Source organism: Leptonotus elevatus, chromosome 20 (assembly GCF_054856555.1).
Source record: "Leptonotus elevatus isolate MCC_2025b chromosome 20, RoL_Lele_1.0, whole genome shotgun sequence".
Classification (NCBI taxonomy): domain Eukaryota; kingdom Metazoa; phylum Chordata; class Actinopteri; order Syngnathiformes; family Syngnathidae; genus Leptonotus; species Leptonotus elevatus.
In genome coordinates, this window is record NC_141258.1 from 11624133 (window position 1) to 11651327 (window position 27195).

A 27195-nucleotide genomic window follows, 5' to 3' on the forward strand; every position below is an offset into this window, starting at 1 on the left:
CTTTTAACAATAGTGTATATTTTTGTATTATTATAATTTTAAAACTAGTCACATGATATCCTGTAACACCAGGGTCCTGTAGATATACTGTAAGAACAGGTTTAAATAAATAAATAAATAAATACATACATTAAAACATGTTTACTCAACTTTTTTTTTTTTTTTACATTTTGTATACATTTTATTTGTACTTGGAAAAACTGTTATTATATTTATTTCAAATAAAATAAAATATTTTTAAACAAGACAAAAAGTGTGGTATTTGTATCATTAAACTTTGTTTGAATTTGCACAGTATTATGGTTGGATGTCTTGTGACATTAAAAAAATTATACCCTGTGTAACAAGAAATATAATAAAAATATAAAAATAGCATGGAGTCTTGTAACATTTAACATTGTGTTATTGTTTCATTTATAAACTGAAATTTCAAAACCAGTTCAAGACACAAGTGTACAATGTTGATATTTTTACAATAAAATTGAAAAAGTGGGTTGTAATTGTTTAATTTGTATTTATTTTTTAAAGTTAAAAACAAAATGTAGAACTTTACTGGATATTATTTATTTTTTAATATGTATAAAATTGTCAATTTGTCATCGTCATGGACGCTCATTCTCACGTATTGTGCTCGAGCAATATTGCGCGACATCGCGTGTCCGTTTACGGTAATACAACAACGCCTCCTCGTGGCTAGCTGTTACAAGTTTGGCCAGCTTTTATGTAAACAGTCAACGCTAGTTTGCCGCACATTAGCCACACTGTGGATTAGGATGCTCAGACTGATATGGCGTCGCTTGGCGTCCAAATTTAGCCGCGTGGAGCCCGCTTGTCTTGTCACTGCAGCCCTCAGGCACACGACCCCTTCTCAAAAGAACTCGGGGACGAGCACGTTCCTCCGACAGTGTTGTTTCCACCACCCACCAAACTTCAGGTCAACAACGTTCCACTTTCTCAGGTAAAAGAGGCACGGCTAATAAGCTAATGCTAACTGCACAAGTGCACATAGGATATATAATCATAGACATTATAACGTGCCGGAGATTCCTGACAGCGCGTGTACAAAGTACTTCGATTAACACTTTCAGCTATTATCTCAATGCCTTATATTTTGATTCGGAAGGATTGCATTGTCACGAAAAACGAATTTAAATCGAGTGCATTGTATAATTGTTTGGCCAAGACATGTCAAGTCATGGTGACAGGGCAGCTCTTGCAAAGTGAAATTTAGTTAGCCAAAACAATAACATCAACCTTAGCGATGGGATACATTTGTTTAAATGTGGCCGAATTTAGGGGAATTACCTGATGATTAGTAATCTCCGTTGAGACACACTTTTGGGTGCTTTAATTGTTGTCTGTGGAGCAGGATTTATAAATGACAATTCCCTCAATGGAGTTCCGGACTTCGGGGTGCGTAGCTACGGAAACTGAAAGGCGTATGTTTACAGAACCTTTTTTTTTAACGAAGTGGTTGGTTCGCCCCAAGCGCTATTATTTTTACTAGCATTTAGGCACACATTGTCTCACTTAACAGTAGGAAAGTTTACACTACAATTAAAAGTATATTCTCTTAACATATCTAACATTGTGGCAATGTTTTGGTACCTAGATCATCTCCCTTCACTAGCATGGCATCAGGGGGAGAAGGGCCACCATCTACGCTTCCCAAACACACCAACAGGTTAGCCAAGGAGAGGTCACCCTACCTGCTACAACATGCGCACAATCCCGTTGACTGGTAAGTGCTTCTTAGCAACACACAGGTCTGCATTTCTTAAATGTTTCTGCTATATATGGACTCTAATGTTAAGCTCATCTCAGGTATCCGTGGGGACAAGAAGCCTTCGACAAGGCACGGAATGACGACAAGCCCATTTTTTTATCAGGTATATATTTTTTTATACTTAAAATAAAAAGCTAATTAATTAAAAATACAACTTATTTTCCCCTTATGTATTTGAAATTGTAAACATTCGGAACCTTTTGACCATCAGTAGGCTACTCAACATGCCACTGGTGCCATGTCATGGAGAGGGAGTCTTTTGAGAACGAGGACATTGGCAAATTGCTCAGTGACAACTTTGTCTGCATTAAAGTCGACCGAGAGGAGAGACCAGATGTGGATAAAGTTTACATGACATTCGTGCAGGTACTTTGGCACACTGGTTCATTTTCTTATAAACATTTGCATATTATTTTGCATGTTTTGAGGAGTTTCAATGTCTCCAGGCAACAAGTGGAGGTGGTGGATGGCCAATGAGTGTATGGTTAACTCCTGACCTCCGACCTTTTATTGGTGGCACCTACTTTCCACCCACAGACCACGGGAGAAGACCTGGCTTTAAGACAGTCCTTAACCGAATCATGCAACAGGTACAGGAATAAGTTTATAATGTAAACACACGCTTCATTGTTGCCTGCTGTTCTCATTCCCTCAGTGGCAGAATAGCCGTCGTAACTTGGAGTCCAGCGGGGACAGGATCCTTGAGGTGCTGAAAAAAAACACGTCTGTGGCTGCCAACCCGGGCGAGAGTCCTCCTTTGGCTGCTGATGTGGCTCAACGCTGTTTCCAGCAGCTGGCACACTCTTATGAGGAGGAGTATGGAGGCTTCAGGGAGGCTCCCAAGTTCCCCACACCGGGTACGCAACACCACAGACGCTCCAGTTGTCACCTCTTTGTGTTTGACCTCTCAACTTCTTTTGTCTCGCCCTCTCCCAGTGAATCTGATGTTCCTCATGTCTTACTGGTCTGTGAATCGCTCCACCTCGGAAGGGCTCGAGGCTCTGCAGATGGCTTTGCATACACTCCGCATGATGTCGCTGGGTGGCGTCCACGACCATGTTGCCCAGGTTTATTCACGATCACAAAGCCCCTCTGCGTGAACGCAAAGCAGAATTCCTCCTCTCTTTTTTTCGCAGGGCTTTCATCGTTACTCCACAGATGCTCATTGGCACGTTCCACATTTTGAAAAGATGTTGTATGACCAGGCCCAGCTTGCCATCGCCTACATAACCGCCTTCCAGGTGTGTGTGTGTGTGTGTGTGTGACTGTGTATCCGCTTTGCTGTGTAAATGTAGTCTTTACTCGACTGTTTTAACCTGTTTTTTTTAGTCAATATGTCTCGAATAATTATGGTGTTTGTCAGTAGTGGGACTCGATTAAAAAATGTATTGGAGGCTTTTAATCACAATTCATCACATGGTAATCTAAAACCCGTGTCTGCGCAGGTAGCGAATGTTTTTTATTTTTTTTGCCAGGGTTCGTCTTAAGTTTGCAAGACATTCGCAAACAGTTTTTCATGACGCCGATACATTTTGAACATGTTCACAATTTCTTAGCAACCAGAAAAACCGAGATTAAGATTTTGAATTGCCGGATTCAAAATATGAATTGCAGTTGCGTGATGTGGCCACGTCGCAAATTATCGCGCAGATGGAAATACTTGACCATAATTACAATGTCATATTTACAATATTATCATATTTAGTTTCATATTTACAAAACCATATTTACAGTTTCACGTTTACAATGCATAACCATATTTACAATGTTATATTTACAACAAGACTTAACCATATTTATAATTTCATACCTACCAGTGGATGAAATAGCGAAACAATGTGTCTTATTTTTTTGTGGATTAAAAAAGTGATATAGTCCAACATATTGTATTGGGAACCTCAGAGCGTGATACATGCTGGCACGGTTCAAATCGCAGGGAGTCCATACATTACATCGCCCACTTTAGGTAAGCGGCCAACTGTCGTTTTTTTTGTGATGGTTGGAGTCTTGTCGAGTTCAGAAAAATTGCACAGTGTTCTAAGAGATTTAAGATCGTCTGTGAATGCTGCGAGATGCCCTCGGAAGAGCCGGATAAAGTGGTTGGAGAGAGGGAAGTCTGGGCGTGGCCTATTCCGAGTTACTGAGACAAACTAACCTTTCACATACTAGAACTGTGGTAGTGTCAGATTAAAATGTTTCTGTGATAAGCAAAGTATTTGTTACACAATTTGTACACATCTTTTAAAAAATATATATATTTTTTTAAATACCATCCACTTCCATTTTGTTGTTCGTCTCACTCACGTTTAGGCGCATCTATCAGTGCATCTTGTGCAACAGTGTTCGTGTGTGTGTGTGTGTATGTGTGTGTGCAAGGAATTAGGGCACTGAGAAAAGTATGGTGTCGCCTAGGGAGAAGAAATACACAAGTGCGTTATTTTTTTTTAATGCAACATTTTTTCTGTTCATCCATCCATTTTCTGTGATGCTTAGATTCTCCCCCACAGCTTTAGAAAGCTGAGTTACATTTCACAGGCCACTCCTCCCAGGCCTGATTACAGCCAGATTTGTTAAGTCAAGAAGTCACTTATTCACTGCCATTGACGGCTATAGACGTCAACAATTCATTTGAACTATTTCTATTAGTTTAAAACTTTTGTTAACAAGAGTATGAAAACTTGAATGTTTTTTTATTGTATATTCAGAACAGATATAAAATCGTGAGTTAACTAGTGAAGTCATGCGATTAATTACGATAACAAATTTTAATTGCCTGACGCTCCTAATTTTAATTATTTGTTTTAATTTTTTTAATCTTTTTTTTTTTAAAGAAAAGATTATTAAAAAATTAGGGGTGTCAGGTGATTACATTTTTAATTGTAATTAATCGCATGACGTCACTAGTTAACTCATGATTAATAACACATTTTATATCTGTTCTAAATGTGCAATAAAAACATTCTAGGTTTTCATACCTTTGTTAACAAAAGTGGAAACAAATATAATAATAGAAATTGTTAAAATTAATTTTTGACGTCTATAGTTGTCAATGGCAGTTAATGAGTTAAATAGTATGTGTCAGACAATGCGAAGTAACAACTAGATTTCAAACACTGAGAGATTGCTTTTTATATTTTCTTAGCCTTTCTTTGGGGAATATTTTTGAATTGTTTTGATAATCTGACACATTTAATCAAAAATGTTGAAGAGGGCAAATATATTTTCAAGGCATTGTACATCAAAGTGACTAACATTTTTATACATTTACAAAATAAATGTATATGTTTTTTTCCAGCACTTTATTATTTCAATATATTTACAAATTCCTAGAAATTCCGACATTGCACAATAATATTTATTTATTTATTCTGAACCATATTTACTTTTAATAGCCTTAGTTGGTTTGCCCTCATTTCCAGAGGAAGCAACTATTAAAAATAACAAGTTAATTAGGGCACACGTATGCTGGCTTGCTCAAATGTGAATAACCTCATACATGCCTGTAGTGTGTATATAATGAGGCTGTAGCTACCACTTCAGCATTCATACTGCATATAAATCACCTGACAGCAGCTTGAAGGTTACGTTAATGTCAAATCATGACTAAGCATCTGTGTGCTGTTTGCACCCCCGCCCCCCTTTCCCCCCTTTAGGTATCAGGTGAGCAGATTTTTGCGGATGTGGCTAAGGACATACTGCTTTACGTCTCCAGAGACTTGAGTGACAAGGTGAATCATGGATAGTTTTACCCAACTAACTAACTACAAATACTTAGTTATTCAGTACTTGAGTAAGTTTGTTCATTGAATACTTACTCAATTATGATAATTATCTAGAGCAGGGGGGTCAAATATGCGGTCAGAACCGGCTTGTCAGTGGGTCCCATCTGACCCTTTTTTTTTTTCTCCACTAAAGTTAACTGTTGCTGCAAATGTTGTCCACTGGAGGGCGAACTGACGACTACTTAAATGACATTCTGAAATTTGGCTGTTACTCAGGATTTTATGCAAAAAATGTGTCCTCATTTTGGTTAACACATTTCAGATTACTCTGCAATAAGAAAATAATTGGGAATATTTTCAGAATGTACTTGCAATTAATTGCAAAAAAAGGAGCATTTTGACCTGTTGTTATTTATACAGACTATTAGGCCGCCCACTTGAGATCAAATTTGGGTGAAAGTGGCCGATGAATTAAAATGAGTTTGACACCCCTGATCTAACACATCCATCAAATAACATGTTAGAAATAAGGATTTTTAACAGTACATTTATTTGTATTTATATATATTAGGTGTGTGAATTGCCTAGTGATTCGTATCACAATTCATAGGTCATGATTCAATTCAATACTGATTAATCCCGATACGAATCTATAAATTGACCATTGCGATTTTTTTTTAAAACTCAAATTTAGAAAATACTAATCAGTAAACTTGTACATGTACACTGTAAGAGTTGTATGATTTTTTTTTTATCTGAAAATTCAGGCTTATAACTGAGCCACTGCATTTAACAAACAGGTTGCAGTCTGTTTCATGTTTGAACAGCACTGAAATAAAATATTAAGGCCTAATGTTCCATTAATATAACATTCTTCCATGCTTAATGTGTGAATCCTAACCCTAAGCAAGACGTTTTGTTGAATATTTCCATAAAAAATTGATGGTTAAAAATCGATTCGGCCGCATATCGAATCGATTCGAGAATTGCACGCTGTAGTATCGCGATATATTGCCGAATCGATTTTTTCTAACAGCCCTAATATATATTGTTTGTTGCCTGCACGAGTGTTTAGTCAAAGTAGAGCAATGCAATTTGCTGACAGAGCTAACAAACGAGCTGTTAATTCCACAAGGAGTTGCATATGAAAGATGTGACCTTACAAATTTCCTCTTAAACCTTTCCTCGAAGGGTCAAACTTTTTTCCTCTTGATGAATGAGTTTACAACAAATAGGCCATGAAATGAACCCCACACCTGCTGCAATGATTAGATTCTGTAATATTAATGATGTCATTATATCGTAATGATGAAAAGTAGATTGCTTTTTGGTTGCTATTATTTAAGTGGGTGTTGGTATTTTTATTCATACATGGCAAACTATAGAACTATAGTGAACATGAATGGCACAAAATTTAGTTTTTTTTTTTTTTTTTTAAGTGATTGAGTGGGATATATTGATTTCAGATAAGCTTGTCGTTAAATAGCCGCCTCCCTGGCTGATTTCTTTCAACAGTCTGGGGGCTTTTACAGCGCAGAGGATGCAGACTCTGTCCCGGCTTCAGGGGGCTCCGAAAAGCGCGAAGGGGCTTTCTGTGTCTGGACAGCCTCGGAGGTTCGACAGCTGCTGGCTGATGTGGCAGTGGGTTCCAGTGGGTCCGCCACCTTAGCAGATGTTTTCATGCACTACTATGGCGTGAAAGAGCAAGGCAATGTTGCACCTGAACAGGTGGGAAAAATGATACAGTTTGGACATGTTTCAATCACTCTTTGCGCAAGCTTTGCATGTGTTGCAGGTAAACATGGCAGGGGACGTCAGGATTGATGCCAATTGGAATAAAGACGACAGCTGCAGTCCGTATGACTTCATATCTGTTCTGTATTCTGCCAGGACCCTCACAGGGAGCTGCAGGGACAGAATGTGCTGATCGTGCGCTATTCCGCTGAGTTAACAGCTGCGCGCTTTGGTATTAGCGTGGAGACGGTCAATGAGCTTTTGGCTTCCGCGCGAGCCAAATTGGCAGAAGTGAGGAAGGGGCGGCCACGCCCACATCTTGACACCAAGATGCTGGCCTCCTGGAATGGTAATGATATAACAGTTTGTGGATTTTTCATAGTAGTTCGTTTTTATTTCATTTTGACTTTTGTTTTGTTTTTTAAAGTTCAGTTAGATTTAATTGATTTTTGAGCAGTGTTGTTTAGTTTTTATTTTTTTCGAAAATGCTTTGTTTTCATTGAGTTTTAATTAGTTTAGGTTATTTATTTATTAATTTATTTATGTATTCATTTATTTATTTACAAACCCAATTCCCAAAAAGTGTGAATAAAAACTGAATGCAATTATGTGGAAGTGCCAAATTTTAATATTCTATTCAGAATAGAATATAGAGAGCAGATCAAAAGTTTAAACTGAACTTGGAATCGTGATTGGTCTGACCACAAAACAGGTTTCCACTTTGCCACACTCCCTTTTAAAGAACCTCTGGCCCAGAGAAACGCCTGCGCTTCTTGGTCTTAGAAATGGCTTCTTCTTTGTACTGTAGAGTTTCATATTGCAACGGCGGCTGGCACATTGGATTGTGTTCACCCACAATGTTTTCTGGAAGTATTGCTGAGCCCTTTCTGTGATTTCCCTTACAGTAAGCATTCCTGTTTGCGGCGCAGTGCCGTTTAATGGCCCGAAGATCATGGGCATCCAGTATGATTTTTCGGCCTTGACCCTTACACACCGAGATTGTTCCAGATTCTCTGAATCTTTGGATGATGTTATGCACTGTAGATGAAGATTACTTCAACCTTTTTGCAATTTTTCGCTGGTAAACACCTTTCTGATATTTCTCCACTATCTTTCTGCCTAACATTGGAGGAATTGGCGATTCTCTACCCATCTTCGCTTCTGAGAGACACTGCCACTCCGAGAAGCTCTTTTTATATTCTAATCAAGTTGCCAATGGACCTCATTAGTGGTAACTGGTCTTCCAGCTGTTTTTTTTATAAGTGCAATTAACTTTTCCAGCCTCTTATTGCTACCTGTCACAACCTTTTTGAGATTTGTTGGCACCATGAAATTTACAATCAACATATTTTTCCCTTAAAATCATAAATGTTCTCAGTTTAAACTTTTGACCTGTCATCTATGTTCTATTCTGAACAAAATATTGAAATCTGGCACTTCCACATAATTGCATTTAGTTTTTATTCACTATTTGTAAAGTGTCCCAACTTTTGGGAATTGAGTTTGTACAAAGAAACCTAATATTATACTTTTAGGACACTATGAACCTTGCTACATGCAATTTGACTTTTAATTTTAATTTGCTACTTATTCACCACAGGGAAACACATTTGTTTATTTAATGTGGGAGTGGAAAATGGTGGACAAAATGTCAGCCAGTAAGCAAGATGTCAGTGAACACAAATTAAACACAAAGTAATAATTGGCTAAATTATCTGTAGACTACATCTAACTGGATTCCAATTTCCAGTTTCAGCAATTCCAAAAACCATAAATGTGAGCATTGCATTAATCAAACAATATTTTTGATGCTGCATTTCTGATTAAACTGAACACAATTCTACGTGACCTCTTTATGAATTCAAAGAGCAAATAACATTCTGAAGGAATTTGTGCGTGTGTGTGCGCAAGTATTTGGCACTTCCACATAATTGCATTCAGTTTTTATTCACAATTTGTATAGTGTCCCAACTTTTTGGGAATTGGGTTTGTATTTATTATTTGGAGTATTTGTTGATGACAAGATAAAAAATAAATTAAAAAAGAAGGTCACTAAGGGGCGATTTATAGCTCAATGTGTTGAGCGCCCGAACCTTGCGACCCTGGTTCGATTTCCGGGCTGTGCGGTCCTTTCCTGCAGGTCACCTTCCCCCCCCCATTTCTTGTCAATTCTTCAGCTGTCCTATCAATAAAAAGTAAAAAAAGGCTAAAAGAAAAAAAAAGAGGTCACTAAGTAGTTTATAATAAAGTAAAGTAAATGACAATTTTCAAACAACTATTTAAAGTTTAAAATTAACACTCGCATTGACAGAGAAATATTCAATTTGAGTGTTTACACTGCACTCGCATTGGCTCATATTCTGTTTTGTCCACATTTGAAGAGGCCTGAATCTGACCTTTGCATGTCCGACATATGTCATTTGAGAACAAAACATCTGGATTTTGGTTTAATTTATTTGTGGGTTATAGTGTGTCTGTGACTGTGTCAAACAGGAGTGATGTAGCTGACGCATTGTTGTAAAAGCTTACCAAATCAGCGTTAACTATTCCAAACCTTACAATACAGAATTAAAAATCCACGGACTTCTTGGTGGAGAGACCGAGTTGCATAAAAGACTCATTTATATTTGGGGGGGAAAAAGGTTTCCTCATTTGCCTCGCACTCAGTATCTATCACAGGACAGATTGTATTAGTGAGCTAATGAGGCCCTGTATTCCTCTGAACTTTCCAATTAGACAGAATACTTCCCCCATCTTCTCTAATGACGAAAACCTCCCCATTAGTCACCTGTCCTCGACTGCAGCACTTTGAAGACCAGACTGTGCCCCCCCCCGCCCCCCCAGGCTTTGATACAAAAACATGAAGTAAATGAGTGCGTAAGTGAAAGAGCGCAACGATAAGACTTCAAAGAGTGGGGAAAATACCTATGCTAGTGTTGAGTGGTTATAAGAGGATGTGGTATTTTTAGCAGCCATATTATATAGCAAAGTACCATGTTCATCATCATCATCATCATCATCATCATTGCATACCAACAGGTCTGATGCTGTCAGCCTACGCCCGTGTCGGAGCCGTCCTTGGGAACGAGGCCCTGCTGGAGAGGGCGGTGCAGGCTGGCCACTTCCTTAAGGAACACCTGTGGGATACGGAGAGGCAGACCATTCTGCGATCTTGTTACCGTGGAGACCAGATGGAGGTGCAGCAGATGTAAGAGTGTGTGTATATCAAAGGTGTCAAAAGGGGTGTGGGGGGTGGTTACAGCACCAAAGCATACCAGAAGATGGTAGAAGAGTGTAGGACAATAACATGTCTCAGTGGAGGAAAGACAGCATGTTGGAATACAAAGGTAGCAGAGAAAACACTGTATTGAAATTGTATTGCTACTTTTAAATTGATCTAATTATTTAGAATAATAATATGACAGCTCTGGTTCACGTCATATTACTCAACTCACATCAACATGCATTTTTTTCATGCCCCTAAGTACAAGTGATGCTTTCTGCAAAATTCTAGAATATAAGCAAGTGTACATTATTTTACAGTGGAGTACAAAAGTAGGTATACAATAATATCATATCCACAAAACTAGAAAATTCCTGCAGAACGGGAGAGAATGGGACTGCTGACTCTTGCAAGGTGGAAAGCCTCGTCGGGGACGTCTGCAGACAAGAATGTGGGGTGTAGTCCACCTAATGTTTTCTCCAACATGGTCGCCCCCTTGGAGTGGTCTACAGACAAGAATCTGGGGTGTACCTAATTTTTTGTGCAACATGGCCGCCCCATTGGGCATGCCTACAAACTAGAATCTGGGTGTACATAATGTTTTGTCCCAAGATGGCCGCCTTATTGGGTGGCCTACAGACAAGAATCCAGGGTGTACCTCAAGTTTTGTCCAACATGACTGTCACATTGGGGGCGGGCCTAATGTTTTGTACAACATGGCCGCCCCATTGGTGATGCCTACAGAAAAGAATCCGGGGTGTACCTAATGTTTTGTCCAACATGGACACTACATCGAGAGTGCATACGGAAAATAATCCGTGGTGTACCTAATGTTTTGTCCAAGATGTCCGCCTTATTGGGGGGCCTACAGACAAGAATCCAGGGTGTACCTAATGTTTTGTCCAACATAGCTGCCCCATTGGGGTGGGGCTAATGTTTTGTCCAACATGGCTGTCCCATTGGGCAGGCCTACAGACTAGAATCTGGGGTGTATCTAATGTTTTGTCCAACATGGCTGCTTTATTAGGGGGCTTGCAGACAAGAATCCAAGGTGTACCTAATGTTTTGTACAACATGGTTACCTCATTTGGAGGCTGGGGCTAATGTTTTGTCCAACAAGGCGGTCCCATTGGGCTTCAGACTAGAATCCGGGGTGTACCTAATCTTTTGTCCAAGATGGCCGTCCAATTGTGGGTGAGGGGGTGGGGGCTACACACAAGAAACCCAGGTGTACCTTATGTTTTGTCCAACATGGCCGCCTTATTGGGGTGCCTACAGACAAGAATCTCACAGTTTAAATGTTAAAACCTAGTATATGTGTAGATCGCCTCACTGCCTAACTCATCCTATATTTTTACTTGTATCACGAAAGAAAATAGGCCATGCATATATAGACACAAGAACCAATACTATTGGGAGAAATTGGATCAGTAATGGGAAGTCCAAAAACATGACACAATAATCTCATTATAGTCAACTCTGCATTTGCATGAACCGGTCCGTAATTAAATTACCTCTCGACAGTCTGATCACACGGCGAGATTGAAACAAGGTTGGCCAAATTTTAAACTGATTATGTAAGCCTGTTGCACGAGTAAGCTTGAAGACGTTTTCAGGTCGGAACCTTTTGGACTGAGAACCTAAGCGAATACAATGCATTGAGTTTTGAAAGCAAGCAACAGAAACCTGTGTGCTTGTGTATTCACTTTAAACTCACTCACGCACAGCACCGCTGCAGGTGTCCTGGTTCTGTTGGCCAGCGCTGTGCCCTAGTTAATGTCAATGAGTGAGTGTATAAAGCCTCCGCATCAGCAGAAAACAAATATGCCAAGAGTCCCACAACGGCCAAGATAAAACGCATTCATTTTTAAACACACATGAAGAGCCGCACACTTGCGCTTGAACAACCTGGCCTTGATCCGCAGCTCCTGTCTCATTCATAATTGTTATGTTCGCTTGTGTTTCAGCATGGAGAATGCTTATCATGGCGATTTTTCTCACACTCGATGCAGCTTTTATGTATGTCATATGAGGCACGTATGGAGTGGGGAATAATTTAGCAGGAGCAATAATTGCTGTCTTGGCCAATTGGGTTAATAGTCTGTGGGTGTTGATGAGCTAATGCTATAGGTTTTGTAAGGACTTCTCCTTTCCTGGCTCTGGATGTTTTATATTTTTATTGCCTTCACCAACAAGATGAGGAGTTATTACTGATTACTCTATTTGGATTAATCACTAAATAGAAAATGTCAATGAATAACATGTATTGTTGCAAACCTACAACATAAAAAATACTGTATAACTAAGACCACATCCTCTAATTGTGGCAATGCTCAAGCACTTATGTTGTTTCTAACCTTTATTACTTATTATAATAATAATTATTATAGCATTTTATTCTCCTCACTTTTTCACAGAGAAACAACTCCCACATCGATTTACACCGTTCAAATTTCAACTTGCTTAAAAAATTCTGACAGACATGGAACTTTGAAAATGTCAGCAACATTTTTTTTTCTTTTTTTAAATAAAAAGTGGCCCAGTGTCAGCATCATCTTTTATAAAGTAAAATGTCAATTTAAATAAATATGTAAATGAAAAGTTACCTGTATTTCACTGAGCGACAAATGCATGCTAATGTAGCTAATTTTAGGTTTTCGTCAGGGTTCGTAAAATATTTCACAAGGTCTTTGCAGACAGTGAAAACTTGTCATGTTCAAAATTTCTTTGCGACAAATAAAAACTGTCTGAACATCTTACAAGTCCTGATGAAAATGTACAATTTGCACGCATTCGCCGCTCAGTGAGAAACCAGCCTTATCGGCCTTCAGATTCGCAAAAAGGCCGATTCCGATATTTGTCAAAATGGCAAATATCGGCCGATAATCGGTCTATCCCTAGGAAAAATGCTCAAACTTGGCGTGATTATTGGAATGTGTGTTCCCCACTTAAGTGTTTGCTCATGTACAGAGAGGATAACGAACCAAAACAATACAGTCGGTCATCAATGACCTCTCTGACTGTTCCTGTCCCTTTGCTTTCCAAATTTTGCTTCGCGGCTCGCCTCTGTTAAAACATTTCAAGTAGAAGGGGGCGAATAAAAAGGTCCTTGAACATTTCCAACAGGCTTTAATCTCTTAAGAGTTTTTCTCTTGAGGGCCGCCGTCCTTTTAACTGGTCACCTCAACCAACTGACATGTCCTTGTGTGAAGGAGACTTTATTATCGGAGACAAACTTCCATTGTGATGTGGTTGCTGGGGAAATACTTTTATGTCGCTGTGATAATGGGGGTCATTTTCAGGATACGGTCATTTCTTCTTTGGTGTAGTGGCTTCATAATGTCTCTGCTTCTGATAAACATCCATCACACTTGCAGAACTACTCGCTGAACTCTCACCGTGTCGCTTCCTTGGCTTGAAGGCTGATATTTACAGTATTGCAAAAGACAGGGACCAATTTATTTGTTTTTCTAATGAATATGAATAGCATTGCTAATTACAGATGAATTGTTTTAGTATATTTTGTGACCTTTCTATACCCCATAGGCTGCTTCAAAATTGACCTCTGAAGGCACCGGCTTAGCCTATTCTTTCCCCCCTAATATTTGCCAAAATGTTCAAATGCATCTTTCAAACGTAGCCTTGTTCTTACGCAACACCAGTGCCTTCACTTTCCCCTTTGGCCCTTCCGATATGACACAGGCTGTCTGAGAGAATAACAGCTTTCCTCACCTCGACAAGACCACTAAAAGTTTCTCCATGCCCTTCAAAGTCCTGTTTTCAACCACTTGACCACTCTTCTCGCGGTCTCAATAAATCTGTCCACCAGCCTTTCCTAACACAACGCTATCTGACCCCTTGTCACCGTCCGTCCACTTGCACTCACCCACGCAGGGTGTCACTTTGGGAACCTGAGGGGGAATGCAATTAGTGTGGGGAGTCAGGACCCTGTTGAAGGTACTTTAAGAGATGCACTCTATGGGTTTAGGGAGGGAAATGAGAAAAGTGAATTGTATGGATAGAAAAGAGATGTTTGAGGTAGGGCTGCTCGATTATTAAGAAAATATTAATTAATTACTAGTATTTACTCATTTGCTCCCAACAACGTATAAATATGTTCTATTTTAAAATATTACCATGCTTCCAAAATGTATTTATAAATATTTTTTAATGCTAGAGCATACAGAAAGCTTTAATGCCACCTCTGAACTGAAGAGAATGCTTGAAGCAATGGTAGTTATTACAAAAACGGCCAGCAGGTGGCAGCAGAGTATACGAGCTCAACCAGGGCCATGTTGCAAAAAAGCACTTTACCCACTGTTTTAAACAAATTTGTGGATAATGATGAAATGTAACTATATTCTAATGCTAATTGCTACAAAACAGAAACTTATAGAAATATATTTTTTTCCTGATGAAAGAAGAGACTCTAATCTTTCTTTTGGTAGGTTCCATGTTTTTATAGCAATAGAACACAATATTTTGTGGGCCTTGCAAAATCAGTCAAAATCCAGTAAGACAGCCGGGAGCAAAGGGGGTTGCTTCAGTGAAAATGGCTGGGAGTGAATGAGGTAATTATTTTGGTAATGAAATCATGATTATTTTTTGGTACAAAAAAAAAAGTAAACAAAAAAAAAATACTAAGACAAATAAAGTTCTTTGAAACACAATTATGCAACTTACTTTTGGATGAAACACAACATTTATTAAATTAGTTATTTTAAAATTAAAAAAAGGTGCAAATGTATTAATTTAAACAACTCAACTGAAAATTAGTATTAATAATCTTTCTTTTTTTTTTAAACGATTATGCTGATTTTGTAATTGCGGAGTGCAATTAAAATTGTAATTGAATTTCAGCCCTATTTTGAGGAATTTGATTGGCTGAAAAATTACAATTTGGATTGGCACCTGATTGTACACCTTTAAGGCTGAATTTTGAAGTGCTTACAAAATCCACATTTAGAACCTTGAAATTCCTTGATTGATGATCTATAGGCAACTTTTCATATGGCAGCATTTCTGACAATCATTCTTTTAATGTGCTTTTTTTTACGGATCGTCGCCTATTTCTGGCTTCCTGGACGATTACGCATTCATCATTTGCGGCTTGCTGGATCTCTATGAGGCCACCCTGCAGACTGAGTGGCTGCAGTGGGCCGAAGAGCTGCAGCTCAGACAGGATGCGCTGTTCTGGGACTCAGCGGGTGGAGGCTACTTTTGCTGTGATCCCAGTGACAGCACTGTTCTACTGAAACTCAAAGAAGGTGAGAGAGATTCACAGTAAAGTAATTGGCACCTTCACCATATCAGTAGTAATGAGATATTCAGACACTCCGGTTAGATACATGATTAAAAGTAAGTAAAATATTGCCCAGAATTTACTATGGTTTTAAAGCATTTGACATACATGGCAATTTATCAGTAATTTTGAAATTATCAGGTTTTTTTAACATAAAAAAAACCCATCAAACAATACATTTGTATTTTTCAAACCAAATAAATAAATAAATTGTGTATGGACAAATAAACATAAACATAAACATACTGTTGATGGTTCCCTCTATGTGTTGCCCTTAATTATTTTGCTGGTTCCATGCACTTAATGGCCGCTCCCCAATTTCACAAGTTTTAATGATGCTGTCAGAGATTCATTCTCATGTAATGGCCAATCTATTTTTCATACTGCTTAAGAGCTGAGGCTACTGAAGACTATCCCTAATTGCATCACAAGTCAATCATATAGGGCTGACTAGGAGAGATGTGCACTGCACACCTACATCCAACAAATGTGGGAGGAAAAACCACACGGAATTGTGATTACAGAACGTTTAGGCTGAATTTACGCTGCCGTGCCAAATTTTATCCGTTTACACAAATACGGTATTTCAAATGACACATATACAATATATGCTTGCATTCACTGAACATATTAAACAACCATGGGGGTGCTTTTAAAAATATACTTAAGATGATAATAATAATAATAATGAATAAAATGACTTTATCTCTACTAAATATGACGGCATCCACCACTCGTCCGCAGAGCTCAGAATCTCTGCCTGTGCCTCAATTTGACCAAAATAAGAATAACACCACCTGCGCCACAAATTAGACCTGCTTTTACCTGGTCTAAAGTCTGGTCTACTTTTGGTCACCAAATTGTCAGGTGTGGCGGTGGGACGAGTATTAGAAAACAGCATGGCCTACCGCGGCGTGCCAAATGTCCCACGTGATGAATGGAGTATCATTTTGTACTGAAAGATGGTGAAAAGCTTGTAGTCTTAAAGGTTGTGAACTGCTGACAGATCAGTGATGAGATTGCGTGTGAGAGAGCTTGCATGCGCATCAGCGTTCTCATGCCTGTCACACCTGCTTGTGTGTGTATTGATTGAAGTCGACGTTTGAGACCTTTCATGTGAAAGGATCGACTGTGACGTTATGGTGGCGGCACTGGAATGGGTTGAAGTCCATTAGTGACGCTACATCAGCACACACGTCCGTCCCAATAGCGGAGTCTGCCTCTGCAAGACGGATTACCCCTCTGCGACACATTTACACCACTGCCTTTCTCAGCTTCTTGTGTTTGTCTTCTACATTGAACTGTTGAGAGAGGCTTTCCATTTTAAATAGCTCGGTTTAAACAAAAACAAAAAAAGTTTGTTTTTTGTCATGCCTTCTAAAAGACAGCATATGTTTACTTGAAAGAATGCATTGTTATTTACACATATGCGTTGTTTTGTGACATAGGTTTTGTTGAGATGCAGACATTTTGTGAGGTCATAGGTTATGAGAAGAAGCCCCATTAGGCACCAATAAAAGATAAGAACCAATCTCTTAACGGGCATATGCCAGGTCCTTAGATTAGGCCTTTTCGAGGGGTGGCCCTGTTAGAACTGGGACTGGCTCCTATATATAGCTTTACAAGTTTCAATGATCATTTTGCGACTTTATACTGTATTATTTAAGAAAATATTACTCATGTTGATTTATTTTTTTATTATTTGACAGTACAACATCTAACTGAATAGTTAACATTTTACATTTTCCGGGCTTTATATGTTGTATAAATGTTGTTCAAGCCATTCCTTATGAAAGGGTTTAACCTGATAGCTCACTGGTAACACTCTGTGCTGCCCAGCCAGAGGGTGCAGGTTCGATCCCAGCTTGCCCCATTTATTAAAAACTAAATTTTTTATAATGTATAGCATCTTTGAGTAAACTTTGAGTAACATTTAAGTATCTCGAGGCCAGGCAGAGTGTCATCTTTTTTGGGAAATGAAAATATTCTCACCCTAGTTTATATTTCTGATCATTTCCTTTTGTGTCTTTTAGATCAAGATGGAGCCGAGCCCAGTGCTAACTCGGTGTCAGCGTCCAATCTGTTGCGTCTGTCGCAGTACACTGGAAGGCAGGAATGGCTCCAGCGGTGCCAGCAGCTACTGGCAGCATTCTCCGACCGTCTTACCAATATCCCCATCGCTCTACCCGATATGGTCCGGGCCCTTATGGCACAGCACCACATGCTTAAGCAGGTTAGCCTCTCAAAAACACTAATGAGAAAAATAATTATTGTTTGTCCATTCAGTTTCCTTCCACCAAGATTCTCTTGTAGACCTCTGAGGATGCAGGAGCTGTAACTTGGGGATCCGCAAAATAATTTGTAATAAATTGATGATTTTCAAGAAGTGCTTACCCACATCTGGGAACTGGCACATAAGTAGTACAATAGATGATGTGTGTGATTTGTGATATAGAGAGCATACAAAAAAAGTTTACCACCTGTTCTCACTCTCTTGCTCGGACTAGTCTTTCATTTAAGAGACCAAGTGTACTTGCTTCAAGCTGTTTATTTGATGCTCCCTGATGATAGTAAAACTGAAAAATAAGAACAATAAATAATTAATTGATAATTAATCATTATATAATAAAACACTCAAATGTTCAGCCAAACCATATGAATGTGAAACAACATAGATGGGTTACTGAAAATTACCACAAATGTTACAATAATAAGCGAAGTGCACATTACGTGAAAATCAAGTAAAAAAAAAAAAACTAATAAACATAGCCATCATTTAAATGACGGAGATTAGAGTGCTGAACGTGTTTGCGTAACGGTACACCCTAAAGCTTGCAAGCATTGTTTAAACGGCTTTCAGCCTTAACTGAAAAAACGACAGGTGCGCTTGCTGCCAATTCTGACTGTCCTAATGGAGTTTATAGGCCAAAAAAAAAACACCATTGCGAAGCTCGAGAAGATGGAAGTGTACGCTTGTAAATCTCCGTTCACTCTTCCCAATTTCCAGACAGAAAAGAAAGATCCAAACGAACGTAAATGAGGCTAAAATGGGAACATTTCTTGAACACATTTAATTTTGTCAATATCCTGAAACCGAACAGACGGTAGAATTACAAAGATTGCTAGCGGACGTACGTGTAATGAAACAAATGGAGTACCGGTCATTTAAGAACCTGCTTTTAGCCCCAAATGACCCCCTTAGTGAAGAAAGATCCTACCTGTCTCTTGATTGCGTCCTGGTGTTGTGTCCTCTGTCCAATTCCAAGTAAAGTGCACACATTCGGCCAAATATTAAGCACTTAACCCATTAAGGCCTAAAGCGCCTGGCAAAACATGCCTCTAAAACCTGGGTGACTTTTGAGTCACCCCCAAAAACCTGAAGTTGACCAAGAATTGGTCAAAACAGAACTAAAAGACTTAACCGCTCTCCCGGCTTTAACAGTAGAAGCGTGGTCACGCACTCCCGGCCTTAATGGGTTAAATAAGCTTAACTGTAATATCTCGGCGGAGGGCAGTCAGTAACGACACGCTATGCATGTTTAAAATAGATTAAATAAAAAAACATCAACTTTCCAACGGTCCAAATCAGCGCTTCACCCATTAGACCCCATTAGTTTTCAATGAAAAGTTGGTAGCAGCCGGCCTACCCATAATGCATCGTGCTGCCGAGATGCGCACTTCGCTTTTTATAAACCTGAAAACATTAGCTCCTGACTGAGCATCAACATATACAACAATACTCAGTCGTATATTTTCTTTGCTTTGAGGGAACATCAACTTTTACTGGAGCTTAGTTGGGGACCATCTCTGCCTGTTCTAGCTTTCTTACGCTTCACAATTCACCAAAAATGGTGATGCTTTTCTATTTGATCATCTGTTCACCTTGCATCTTCTGTTAGGAGAAACAATTAAATCAGATTTTCCCTGACAAACTTTCTCCAAACAAACTTGAAGAGACTCTGGGGGGAACAAAAAAAAACTGTAGCAAGTCTAGTTAACTTTCTCTCTCACATATGTGACCTACGGAGGATGAGTGAGGGCTTCGGGGCAAGAGTAACGAGCTTAACGTGTGAGACAGTCTGAGTGACAACACCTGCCTTCCTCGTTACTGCTACAAATACGACACTGACCTCCGTCACCTCATCCCCCTCTAACCTCCTCTCAGGTACCACCTTTCCCCTCTTATTTCACTCTAATCATGCTGTCTCTTTTTTTTTTTGCCTTTCTGTTTAGATTGTGATCTGTGGCCAAAGAGATTCCCCAGATACAAAAGGTCTTTTAGAAGTGGTCAACTCGCTCTTCCTGCCACACAGGGTAAGTGTTGTAGCTGTACTGTAATTATGTGATATAGCATAATAGCAATTTAAATTACCCAGATGTATTGGTGGTTTACGCAAATAAAAATACCGTAAAATGGTCCCTTGAAATGATGAGTCTTACAATTATCAAGAAATATTCCGGTAAGAATTAACCCAGCAAGATCACAATGTAATTAAATCACACATTATGTAGTTAGATCTAGAGAGTTTTTATGGGCTTTTTTTTTTTTTTTTTTTTGGACTATCTCCTTATTTCCCCTTTCTTCTCTCAGCTAATTGTTGTTTGGTTATTTTTAAATAAACCATTTTTTTCAGTGTGATTAACAAAGGCAAACGCAAGCAGAAAAGTAAGTTTCTCCAAAATAAACGTACATACAAAACTATAGGAAACATGCAGCTACAGCAAATCCCACAAAAGCAAATTAAAAGTTGGTATAACTTAACCATAGTCGTAATTAAATCAGCAAATTAAAAATATTTTATTATAAGACACTCACACTCAACAGGACTCTGAATGTAATAGAAGTGAGTTGTGTGTTATCAGACGTTAGCTTGCGGTTGCGTCAGGTCACTCCAGATCCCTGTGAGGAGAGAAAAGACCGAGAGTGAGCCAGATAGAGCCCTTATCAGCATGGATCAGTTATTAAGGGACATGCACTGGTTGGACTATCACACCCGGGCCAGAGCCAGTCACATGCTGAGTGAGCCTTGTTACTGTCAACTTTATCAGGCTGGATTGTCTCCTAGAACACAACTGTAGAGTACTTCCTCCAGAATGTGGGGGTCAATATATTTTATTGGATGTGTAGTCACTAGGGATATTCGATAAAACCTTTTTTTCACACCGTTACCAGTATGAGTACTCAACTTTTGAATAGTCACAGATACCGATACCAAGTACTGATACCACTAGTATTTAAATATAAATAAATAATAATAATTGATAGATAATTTTAAAGAAAGACCTATATATTCCAGTATATGTTTTCCTTGAAGTTGAATGATATTAATGGCATTTTCTGTTCTTCTAATTTCAAATTTCTAGTTCCTGATCGTTAAATGGCCATTTGCGAGTACTGATACCTTGAAATATCATCAGATACTGGACAAATACCGATACCTGGGATCAGAACGTGCCAACTTTAAAACCTGTAAAAACCTCAGTGGAAGGCAATCTTAAACATTTCTTGACAATAATATGTTATATGTGACCTCACTAGTCTAAACATGACATTGTGATTAATATTACATTTGTGGAATATGAGTTATGAAGCAAAATCCAGTAATTTTTATCCATATCAGGGGGCGGCCATTTTGACACTTGCTGTCCACTGAAGATGACATCAATGTTGCTCAGGCAACGTCCAATCACAGCTCACCTGTTTTCTGAAGATGAGCTGTGATATGTTGAGCAACATTGATGTCATCTTCAGTCGACAGCAAGTGGCAAAATGGCCGCCCCCTGAAATGGATCAAAACAGCAGGATTGTGCTGCTTAACTCATATTCCACTAACGCAATATTAACCAGAATACCATATTTAGATCAGTGGGGCTGCATACAATATATTGTCCAAAAAACGTTTGGTGGTTGACTTCCCCTTTAATGAGGCGCAAAATCCAAACATGACCAGCGACTTCGAAACTGCTTATTTCGAGCGTTGTAAACGCTGATTGAACTGCATTTTTCCATTGCAAACTGCTTGTACAATATTTGCAGGCAAAAAACATTGTATCAGCAAGCATGTATGATACTATATATGTACGTCCAGATGTTGGGCGAGCTGCTGCCCATTAGTTGCTGCGCACACACACACACCCACACCCACGCACAAACAGATGATGAGATTCCGTCCTCAGTGGATTAGCACAACACACACTTAAAGATAAAGTGCACTTACAGGGATATCCCTGTACAGCAGCTGATGCAAATTAAATCATATATGCCAACAACATGTCCAATCTCGGACAAGTTTCTTATGAGGTCATTTAGAGGCTGACAGTATAAATGCAAAGGGATATTTTGACCTCTAACATTCTACTGAAACCTTTTGGCTGGTGGAAAATGGAAACCATTTTGAAAAGATAATGGATATAAATATAATAAGTAATAGGGACAAGAGGAGGGGCATGACTAGGGTGGGAACATATATGAAAGGGGATAACTGGATGAGATAAAGACTTGAAAGAGTGAGGGCATTCTGTTTTACGTTACATTAGGAAGCTTTGAGCCGAGGAACATGCCTAATTTAAATTCAATTACTCCTTGCTTGTGTGCTGAATGAGCTGTACCAAGCCCTGAGCACTTGTGCGCACACACACGCACAAATTTCTTCAGAATGTTATTTGCTCTTTGAATTGTGTTCAGTTTAATCAGAAATGCAGCATCAAAAATATTGTTTGATTAATGCGACGCTCACATTTATGGTTTTTGGAATTGCTGAACCTGGAAATTGCAATCCAGTTAGATGTAGTCTACAGATAATTTAGCCAATTATTACTTAAGTCATTTGTGTTCACTGACATCTTGCTTATTGGCTGACATTTTGTCCACCATTCTCCACTCCCACATTAAATAAACAAATGTGTTTCCCTGTGGTGAATAAGTAGCAAATTCAAATTAAAAGTCAAATTGCATGTAGCAAGGTTCATAGTGTCCTAAAATTATAATATTAGGTTTCTTTGTACAAACCCAATTCCCCAAAAGTTGGGACACTATACAAATTGTGAATAAAAACTGAATGCAATTATGTGGAAGTACCGGATTTCAATATTTTGTTCAGAATAGAACTTAGATGACAGGTCAAAAGTTTAAACTGAGAAAATTTATCATTTTAAGGCAAAAATATGTTGATTGTAAATGTCATGGTGCCAACAAATCTCAAAAAAGTTGGGACAGGTAGCAATAAGAGGCTGGAGAAGTCAATTGCAACAGCTGAAAAACCAGTTACCACTAATGAGGTCCATTGGCAACTTGATTGGAGTATAAAAAGAGCTTCTCGGAGTGGCAGTGTCTCTCAGAAGCGAAGATGGGTAGAGAATCGCCAATTCCTCCAATGTTGCGCAGAAAGATAGTGGAGAAATATCAGAAAGGTGTTTACCAGCAAAAAAAGTGCAAAAAGTTTGAAGTAATCTTCATCTACAGTGCATAACATCATCCAAAGATTCAGAGAATCTGGAACAATCTCTGTGTAAGGGTCAAAAGCGAAAAATCATAATGGATGCCCATGATCTTCGGGCCCTTAAATGGCACCGCACCGCAAACAGGAATGCCTTATTGTTAGGGAAATCACAGAAAGGGCTCAGCAATACTTCCAGAAAACATTGTGGGTGAACACAATCCACCGTGCCAGCCGCCGTTGCTAGATGAAACTCTACAGTACAAAGAAGAAGCAGTTTCTAAAGCAGAGCAAGAAGTGCAGGCGTTTCTCTGGGTTAGGGGTTCTTTAAAGAGGACAAGGACAACCCAAGTTGTTATCAGCACTCAGTTTATAAGCTTGTATCTGTGATGGTATTGGGTTGCATGAGTGCGTGTGGCATGGGCAGCTTCCACATCTATAAAGGCATCGTCAATGCAGAAAGGTATATTCACATATGCTCCCATCCAGGCATCATCACTTTCAGAGGAGATCTTCCATTTCTCAACACGATAATGCCAGACCACATGCAGCACCAATTACAACATCATGGCTGCATAGGAAAAGGATCCGGATATTGAAATGGCCAGCCTGCAGTCCACTTCTTTCACTTCTAGAGCACATTTGGCGCATCATAAAGGGGAAGGTGCAACCAAGAAAGCCCAAGACAGTTGAACAGTTAGAGAGACGCGTGTTAGAGACAAGAATGGGACAGCATTCCTATTTCTAAACTTGAGAAACTTGTCTCCTCGATCCCCAGACGTTTGCAAACTGTTGTAAGAAGAAGGGGGGATGCTTCACAGTGGTGAAAATGGCCTTGTCCCAACTTTTGGGACATTTGTTGACACCATGGAATTTAAAATCAACATCATTTTCCCTTAAAATTATAAATGTTCTCAGTTTAAACTTTTGAACTGTTCTCTATGTTCTATTCTGAATAAAATATTACAATTTGGCACTTCCACATAATTAATTGCATTCAGTTTTTATTCACAATGTGTATAGTGTCCCAACTTTTTGAGAATTTGGTTTGTATATGAACAAAAGATTTAAATTTCCTTAACATGATTCAGCAAACTGCTGCTGTCTTTATTAGAGGGCTACATCTGTATGTAAAGCAATAAGTATAATCAGTAAAAGAGCAAGTAAAAATGCATTGTGACTGCTGAACACAATAATAGAATAAGCCTTTGATGATCACATTTGGTCTAAGTGAACGGTTTAGGTCCGTGGTTCTTAACCTTGTTGGAGGTACCGAACCCCCCCCCCCCCCCCAGTTTTCTATGCACATTCAATGAAACTTATTTATTGAAAAATAAGAGGTAGTAATAATAAAAATAATAATAAATTTCATTTGAAGCGGTTTCAGGACACTCAAGGTCACTGTACAAAACGTTAAAAAGCACAAAACCAAATAAAATCAATAAAACAAGGTAAAAATAGATAAATGATGTAAGTGAGAAATGTAATGTAAAAGGTATAGTTACAGATGGGTGGAATAAAACATCTTAAACAAGAAGGTTTTAAGTTTAGTTTTGAAGAGTGGGAGGGAGTCGGTGGCACGAAGGTCAGGAGGGAGGGAGTTCCAGAGCTTGGGAGCAGAGTAGCTGCTGAAGGCTCTGCATCCTGTAGTGGCGAGGTGAACACGGGGAACATGTAGTGTTCCTTTAGTTTTGCTAATAGCTCTAGTCGGTGCTGGATTTCTCTTTTCTTTTCTTTTTCTTCTTTGATCCTTCCTCGGATCTCCTAACAACTTCAGTCAAAATTCAGTAAAACAGCCGGGAGTGAATGAATTAAGAACCACTGGTCAAAGTGAACGATTTAAGTCGACTATAGATGTTGCCATGATATTTTAGTACTGAGATTATACCAGAAAGCAACTGTTACTTCCCTTTAAAAAAAGAAAAAAATCACTGCTTCTCTATCTTGATGCTCATTCACATTTTCTATTCACAATACCCTGAGGAAGGATGAATAGCTCGGCAAAAAAGCATGCAATAGCAATGGCCTTTAAGAGGAAAGATGGTCCTTACAGAGAGCACCTTTTAAACGCTGGAGGGAAACGTCAGGCTATCCCTAACAAGTCCATAGAGACTGAGAAAGGGTTGGAAGGGTGATAAAGAAGGCAGCAAGAGGAAAGAACATGTAATGATGAGTAGAGGTAACAAACCTCGCCAGAGGCAAACTTGTACTCCAAAGAAACCGAGCAGAAGCGGATTACAGCAATGTGCTCGCTCTCTGAGCGCCTTTATGACTTCTTAGCGCCCTCACAAGCACTTTCTGTCTTAATGCTGCTCCTGTCTCCATCCATCACAGTCACCTCAAGACTGGATGTGTGTGTTTATTTGTTTCCAAACATGATCTGTGCTTGGAATAGATTGGCACGCTCTGTGGTAATAACCTGCTAAGACCAATAACAAGTAAAACAGCTGGACACACGGTGATTGGCAGCTGTGAGAAAGGACCCAGATGGAGAGAAGCGGACCTTTCAGCTAAAACACTGAAATGCCTTCACGCTAATTTTTCTCTGCGGATATTCGCCGTAAACTCCTGACATTTATCCTACTTTTCACTTCCGAGAATTGCTCATCTGAAATATTGCATTTTCCTCTATGTCCTCCGATGTCGTAATTCCTCGTCTCTGTGTCACCATAAACCTACGGGGGGAGGTGTGTTCACGACTGATTTAGCTATGTTGTTTGAGATGTAATCCTCGCCGTGGTTGTATCATGTCTGCGTGTCTGCCGCGCTCGACACTCCACATTGCGTTTATCCCCATCGCCGCTCGGTAGATAAGACCCACGCTCGACAGATAAGACGGCCTCATGCACATACATTTACACCCACACATTTACAGATGTCCATGTTTCCATCATTCTATTTCTATACGCTGGGAGTGTTTTTTAACAAAATACTGTCATCTCAGATGCACTTGATTTCGTGTCATAAATTCAAACGGAGTGTCATTGTGAAGAAGGCTTTTCCAAAGGCATTATAGAAAAGAACAAAGGAAGCCACTCTTAGGTAGACAGTGGCTGTGTCCGAATGTGCACCCTACGCCCTACTTAGGGGTCACGCCATTTTGTAGTGGCGTCTGAATGTCCAGGGAACGAAAATGTAGGGCACTCAAAATTACCCACAATGCACTCTGAAAAGTAGTGAACATTGATGTTCACTCAACCGGGTTGATATAGACCACAATGCATTGCGAGTATGAAAAAAACATGGCGCGAGCGACGGTGCGGGAATCAAATCCCATGCATTAATAATTAATATATACTACGAAAATTATTAATTTGTTTTAGTTAAAAATATTTACAACAAAGCAAATGAAGTACAGTTTTAAAACATTTTCATTCACAATAAATAGTAAGTGATTTATTCGCCGGTGCCTCGTAAGAGATACGATGGTCACGTGATATGCAACGAGGAGAAGGTAGTGAGCTGGCTGTCCGAATCACTAAACCGAATAAGGGCACTACATAATAAGCCACTATATAGTGAAGGGCTCTGAAGTGAATGAGGGGTTAGGGGACAATGGTGGACATTTGGACACAGCCCTTGTTTGATTATATTGAGGGGGGGTGGGGGGGGGGGTTCATGTAACCAATTATATGGACAGTACAAGGTCCTCTTAGGTGGGTGTGACAATCAGTGGTACTTAACTCAACAGAATTTGGTTCAGTTTCCACTAAGGGTGTCAAAATTATCAGAATTTTTTTAACGTTCGATTAACGACCGCCCCTTAATTGGAAAGCCTCTACTAAGGGAATTCCAGTCGTGATGCTGCAGAAACTTCCACGTCAAAATTACCCAATTGAAATGCGCTGTACTGCACTGGGGCTACAATAAACAATGTTTAACCCATTAAGGCCTAAAGCACCTGGCAAAACATGTCTCTAAAACCTATGGGTGACTTCAGAGTCACTCCCGAAAACCTGAAGCTCAAATTAATTTCCAGGACATGCTATGAG

The 27195-nt window shown here is 39.2% G+C and overlaps 1 protein-coding gene across 3 annotated transcripts in view; it reads left to right on the forward strand.

Annotated features, from left to right (window-relative positions):
* Positions 1-668: 668 nt before the first annotated feature.
* The window catches only part of spata20 (spermatogenesis associated 20), a 33803-nt gene continuing 7276 nt past the window's right edge, over positions 669-27195 (forward strand). The window contains exons 1-15 of one of the 3 annotated variants that reach the window (XM_086064576.1): positions 669-958; positions 1613-1741; positions 1825-1889; positions 1998-2152; positions 2233-2376; positions 2442-2643; positions 2723-2853; positions 2923-3027; positions 5440-5514; positions 7024-7236; positions 7399-7591; positions 10282-10450; positions 15524-15732; positions 17801-18000; positions 20001-20081. In XM_086064576.1, coding sequence (XP_085920702.1) covers positions 774-958; positions 1613-1741; positions 1825-1889; positions 1998-2152; positions 2233-2376; positions 2442-2643; positions 2723-2853; positions 2923-3027; positions 5440-5514; positions 7024-7236; positions 7399-7591; positions 10282-10450; positions 15524-15732; positions 17801-18000; positions 20001-20081 — 2256 coding nt within the window. In that variant the 5' untranslated portion in view covers positions 669-773. The remainder of the gene's footprint in view (positions 959-1612; positions 1742-1824; positions 1890-1997; positions 2153-2232; positions 2377-2441; positions 2644-2722; positions 2854-2922; positions 3028-5439; positions 5515-7023; positions 7237-7398; positions 7592-10281; positions 10451-15523; positions 15733-17800; positions 18001-20000; positions 20082-27195) is intronic. The other 2 variants (XM_086064577.1, XM_086064578.1) reach the window with 2 other exon arrangements.